Source organism: Parus major, chromosome 1A, assembly GCF_001522545.3.
Source record: "Parus major isolate Abel chromosome 1A, Parus_major1.1, whole genome shotgun sequence".
NCBI classification, from domain to species: Eukaryota; Metazoa; Chordata; class Aves; order Passeriformes; family Paridae; genus Parus; species Parus major.
In genome coordinates, this window is record NC_031773.1 from 60,766,174 (window position 1) to 60,771,495 (window position 5,322).

At 40.9% G+C, this 5,322-nt stretch overlaps 1 protein-coding gene across 1 annotated transcript in view; it reads right to left on the reverse strand.

The window, feature by feature from the left end:
* Positions 1-258: 258 nt before the first annotated feature.
* The window catches only part of LOC117243679 (anoctamin-2-like), a 40,699-nt gene continuing 35,635 nt past the window's right edge, over positions 259-5,322 (reverse strand). The window contains exons 10-11 of the mRNA XM_033514712.1: positions 4,061-4,166; positions 259-2,611 (exon numbers count right to left, since the gene is read on the reverse strand). Of these exons, the coding sequence (XP_033370603.1) occupies positions 2,330-2,611; positions 4,061-4,166 (388 nt within the window). The 3' untranslated portion in view covers positions 259-2,329. The remainder of the gene's footprint in view (positions 2,612-4,060; positions 4,167-5,322) is intronic.

Sequence of the window (5,322 nt, forward strand, 5' to 3'; positions counted from 1 at the left end):
GTGCTAGGAAATCTAGAAAAACTTTATCATTTTTGGACCACGGCAAGCATTTCAGTTGCTTGTTATGGAAATCCTGTGTAACAACAGCCTAGTGCACTCAACTCTGGGGTAACATTTTTCTGACTGCTTTGGAGTGACTCACAGTTTTTAAAAAGGTATTTCCTGGGTGGAGGGAGGGTGTACAAAATGTACAGAACGGTGCTATTTTAAGGAAACCCTTTATTCTGAATATCCATCAAACCAGCCACTGGCAAAGAGGGTGCTGTGCAACCTGTGTGCAATCCCTTTCTAAATCTGTTGCTGCATGCCCTCCCATATTCCTGGAAAAAGGAGAGGAAGAATTATGGCAAAAAAAAGATATTTCTACTGTTTAGAAACGTATTTTCTCCCCACCAGAGGCTGTTTGGAGTGAAGAGAATTGATTGAATTTCAAAATACTGGAGTTACAAAAAACAAACACAGACACTTCCAAAGCCCCAACAGTTTCAAATCCTCATGTGCATCAGCAGAACATCCTCTTGGTGTAAAAGAGGGAATAGATGTTATTAATATTGACTCTCTTAATACATTAGACCATGGAATCCCCAACAGGGCTTTGTTGGCCTTTTGAAAGTAAAATGAGACAATTTGTTTTTGGGGAGATACCGTTCCCTCATTTAAATGCTGATCTTAGAGGGAGGAAATCAAAGGTTACGTCTCAGCCCTGTCACAGACTTCCATAAGGGAGCCAAACTCTTAAAATCCTAATAAAGTTAAAACAAAACAAAACAATGAGTTTTGACAAGGAAAAAGAGGAAAATATTTGGAGAGGATTGACTTTTTTTTCAACTAAGTTAATAATTTGCAATTTTATTCCAGATGACATTATCTTTTCAAATTCCATTTCTATACAGAAGGAACAAATAACCCAAAAGTAAATTTTAAAAATGAAACTCCAAAAAAAAATTTTTTTCATTGAAACAGTTCTCCCACTTTTATGTGCCTTAGTCTGGACACTGAATGAAAAAAATAAATTATTTTTGCATATCTCATTATGTTACCAAAATTTGTCACAGAGAAAAATCTCTTTATCTAAGACATTAATAAAATCTTACGCCTCAGAAATATATAAAATCAGATTATGTTGTTACAGACCAATCTGAATAGAATGCCTGAAACTGGAGTACTTATTTTGGTTTGTATTTTTTTATGGTTTTGAAAGTATTGTTGAGAAGAAAAAATGAGAAGAAAACCTTTTGTCCAGACTCTAAATTTCAAGCCTGGTTGACAAATCATCAGGAAAAGAAACAGATTTTTTAAGAAAGTTTAATTTTCATTCATGACAGAATAAAGTTATTCCTTAAATGCTTGTAGGTGAAAGCTTGGGTAGTGAATATGTTTATCTTCCAATGAAATGCAGTTCTTCAAAATATTTTACTTTACAGTAAATCACAACAGCAGCAATTTTTGTTGGTTTATGTGCAGCATACATGGAGATGCCACATGATTTACAGGGCTTGATTCTATTCTCACTCCTCAGCTTTGCACTGGTGGTTCAGTGGCGTGATTCCTCTTGACACTGTCTGGATTCCAAGTCTAAGAGGAGAATCAAACATGCAAGGTTTGGTTTTTAGTTTTCTCTTTAGGACAATGAGTGCCAAGGAGCTTTTCTGGTTCTGGCAGCTTCAGCCATTCTGATGGCCTCCCTGCTCACCAGCACATGCATTCCAGCTGTATCAAGCAAAGCACGATGTATCCATAGAGGCAAGTGCCCAGTGATTTAAATTCCTTCTGTTCACACATCTCCCAGAGCCCTGCATGCCCTCCAGAGGTGGCACCATGTGGCAGTGTAGGTTAGGAAGGCACAAAGAGTCCTTGAGATTCCACATGTTTACAAACCTTCCGCTGGCAGCTACAGCCAATGAGACCATGAGGTGTGTGCACTTCTCCATGGTCAGTCCTTCTCCACAGTCAGTCCAACCTTCCCAAGGACAGAGACTAAAGCAGGAGTGTCCCTGTGCCCCGCAGGGCATCTGCAGGAGGAGGGATAATTGCCAGAATTCCTGCCAGGAGGATTCCTGCGTGCCTCCCCAACTCACACACATCAGCACCACAAGAACCAGCTACAACCCAATACAGCCTTTATTTCATCCCACTGATGAAATCTGGAAATGCTGCATCCCAGAGGGCATTTAAATTGTAACAGAGATCCTCACATCTGGAGATTCTAAGGAAGCAAAAGAGACTCCTTTTGCTCCCTGTTCCTTGTCTCTCCCTCGCTTGTTCCAGGTTTGGAATCACATCACGCAGTAAGCAGAGGTGAGCACAGGCTGCTGCCTTCCCTCAGGAGTCACACCACTGTGTGCTGTGAGCTGAAGGAGGTGAAGCTGCCCTTGGGGCTGTGGTGACACTGGGAGAAGCTGGAAGCCCTGGCCCTTTTGCTTTTGGTCCCACTCTTGTGCTTCCGCTTGTCGCGCGCAATAAAGCTTTCAATCAGCTTCAGCTTTTCATGCTCTTCCTTCAAAAAGAAGTCAACAAGCACGGTTTTCTCCTTTTTGATCTGTTCACTGATGTCCTTGGGGATGTCAGGGATCATCCAGTCAACCAGAACACTGAGGAACATCACCAAGTTCTGCAAGTACAGCAACAGACGTGAAGCAAGCATGAAAAATCCAAAATACTCACACTGGAGCAAAACAAAACATTTGTTATAGCTATGAGACAGATGTCAAACAGATTTTGCTGGTGGTGTGTGGTAGTAAGCAGTTGATTAGGGCTTTATTGCAAGAAACACCTCAGGTCTGTGCACAGCTACTCCTCGGTGTAGAGGCTGAGTTAAACACAAGCTTTAGTTACATTTGAAATAGGAAAGGACATGGAATCATTAAATAATCCATGGCCTTAGTAGCTAAACCAGCATTATTCTTTACAGGCATCCAAAGGTGCCCAGTTCTCAACATCCAATTCCTTGATACTGAGTTCAGAATCCATTAATATAAGGCTATTCCCCAATACAATCAAAAATCCTACAACACAGGGCAAAGATACCCGTTTGTTTCCAGTGTGGCCTGAGCACATAGCAGACAACTTCCATGGCCATTCTGTCCTCAGATTCCTCTGTCTGCTGACAAACAGAATTGTTTTTACACTATCATAGTATGCAAGCCAAAACCCCAAATCTCAGGTGCCAAGGTGATTACAGGTGGTGCTCATAACTTCTAGCAGGAAGCAGACTGGGAAAAAAGCTTCACTTGCTTGTGAAATCTATAGATAATCGATGGTCTGGGGATTTGTACTGTCATGATAATGCTTTGAAAAGCTCTGTGCTGTGTAACGCTTGGAAATGTGTGAGAACAGTTTGCTGACAGGGCTGCTAGCATGAACTCTCTGTCCCCATCTGAGACAGTGGAGCTAATTAACCAGGGAATGTTCTCTGGCAGAGCAGGCAGAGGGCTTGAAGCCCAACAGAACCAGTTGCTTTCGACTGCTTTGCAGTCAGTGGTGGAAAATTACTGAAGGCATGACGAAGAAGCAGAAGAGGGCAATACAAACCAGACAAGATTCACAGAAACACTTGGGAACAATTGGCAGGTGAGAACAAAAGAAAGGCAGATTTGAAATAGAGGGATGGGCCAATTTGGCTGTGGAAGGATCCCAGATTATGGAGAAGAGCAGAAGGGAGCCATTTGAAAGGCAAGCCATGATAGCAAATCCCTTGCTAATTAAATCCTCACACTGGGGACAATTTACTGCACTCAATTCAAGAAAGTAGCAAAAACCCTTGGAGGATTTATTACTCCTGTTTATTTCTTGCTTTGGGTAATGAAGAGCTTACACAGCATTTATGCGCTTTTTACAAGTGGTGCCTCTGAGAGTATAAAAGTTGACAGAGTTCACTTACACATAAGTTTAAAACTTAAACCTGTGGTATTTTGGGGGTCACTGCTAGCACCAAGGGCTAAAGGAAACTGTGTGTCTTGCCTTCCATGTCTATTGGACATGAGCTGCTTTGGAACATGCATTTGGATCCATTTATGATGATATTTCTGTGACTGAAAGTAAAGCAACTCATCAGACTTACCTGAAATAGAATCACAAAAGCCAAGCGAGCAGATAAGACCGCCCAGTACTGCTTAGAAAACTCATACTGCTGTGGAGACCAAGGTGGTTCTCTGTAGTCTTTGAACCTGGAAATAGAGACAACTCAGCTATCATAGTTCCAGCAATTTCCTCCAGCATCAATTGCTGTGATTAACATGATTTTCCAGTCACAAAACCTAAAGAATCAAATCCTCCAGATGTTCTTACTTCAACCGTTATTATGAAATACAACTTCAGAATTAGAGCTGGCCTACCTCCACTGAATTTAACACACTTAGTTTGGTTTTCACAGTTGTAACCAACATCAGAACATTGCTTTAACATTGGAAATGTCTAGATTTCAGAGGATTTACAGAAATCCCCTTTATTTTCTTAATGTAAATTGACATCAATATACAGGGAATAAAATGCTGAAATGAAAGCAGAGAGATATTCCAAGGCATTTTCAGACTAAAGGAGATAAACCTGCATTCATCTCACCTAAAACGTGATTAATTTAGGGAATAATTCAGCCCACATAAAATGTGACTCATGCTTTGGTGGTTCCTGCCTTTGCATTAACGAAAGGGGGAGCCATGGGAAAGGCACTTCCTAAATTAACTGCCTAGCCTTGGACAGGATAAAACAGAGCCTTAGTGGTTTGGTATAAAGACTTGCTTTTAGTATTATCATCAATCATTTGGAAGTAAACAACAGGCTAATAAAAATCACAGATGCTCCTAAATTGGAAAGTTTTGCAAATAGCAGGAAACACAGAAAGCAATAGGAAATGGAGACAGGAAGCACAATGAGAATAATATGGGGAAATGGAAAATAATTAAAAATAAAACACTTGAAGGATCTTTGAAGGGATAGTGTTTGAATGTGGAAATAGCCTGGAGCATGCATTGGCCAGCAAGTTAGCACAAGTTTGAAATATGGCAGCAGGACAGTGTATGATTTGTGGGTGTATCAACAAGAGGCACAATGGTGCTGTGAGGGTGGAATTAGCCTTCCTCTCAATGGCCCAGGTAAACCCACACCTGTAATGCTTTATTCAGCCATTCAGCTGTGCAGATTCCAGAGGGGAGGGGAAAGGAAAAAGGAGTGAGAGAGAGAGAGAGAGAAAGAGAGAAAGAGAGAAAGAAAGAGAGAAAGAGAGATAAAGAAAGAGAGAAAGAAAGAGAGAAAGAAAGAGAAAGAAAGAGAGAAAGAGAGAAAGAGAGAAAGAGAGAAAGAGAGAAAGAGAGAAAGAGAGAAAGA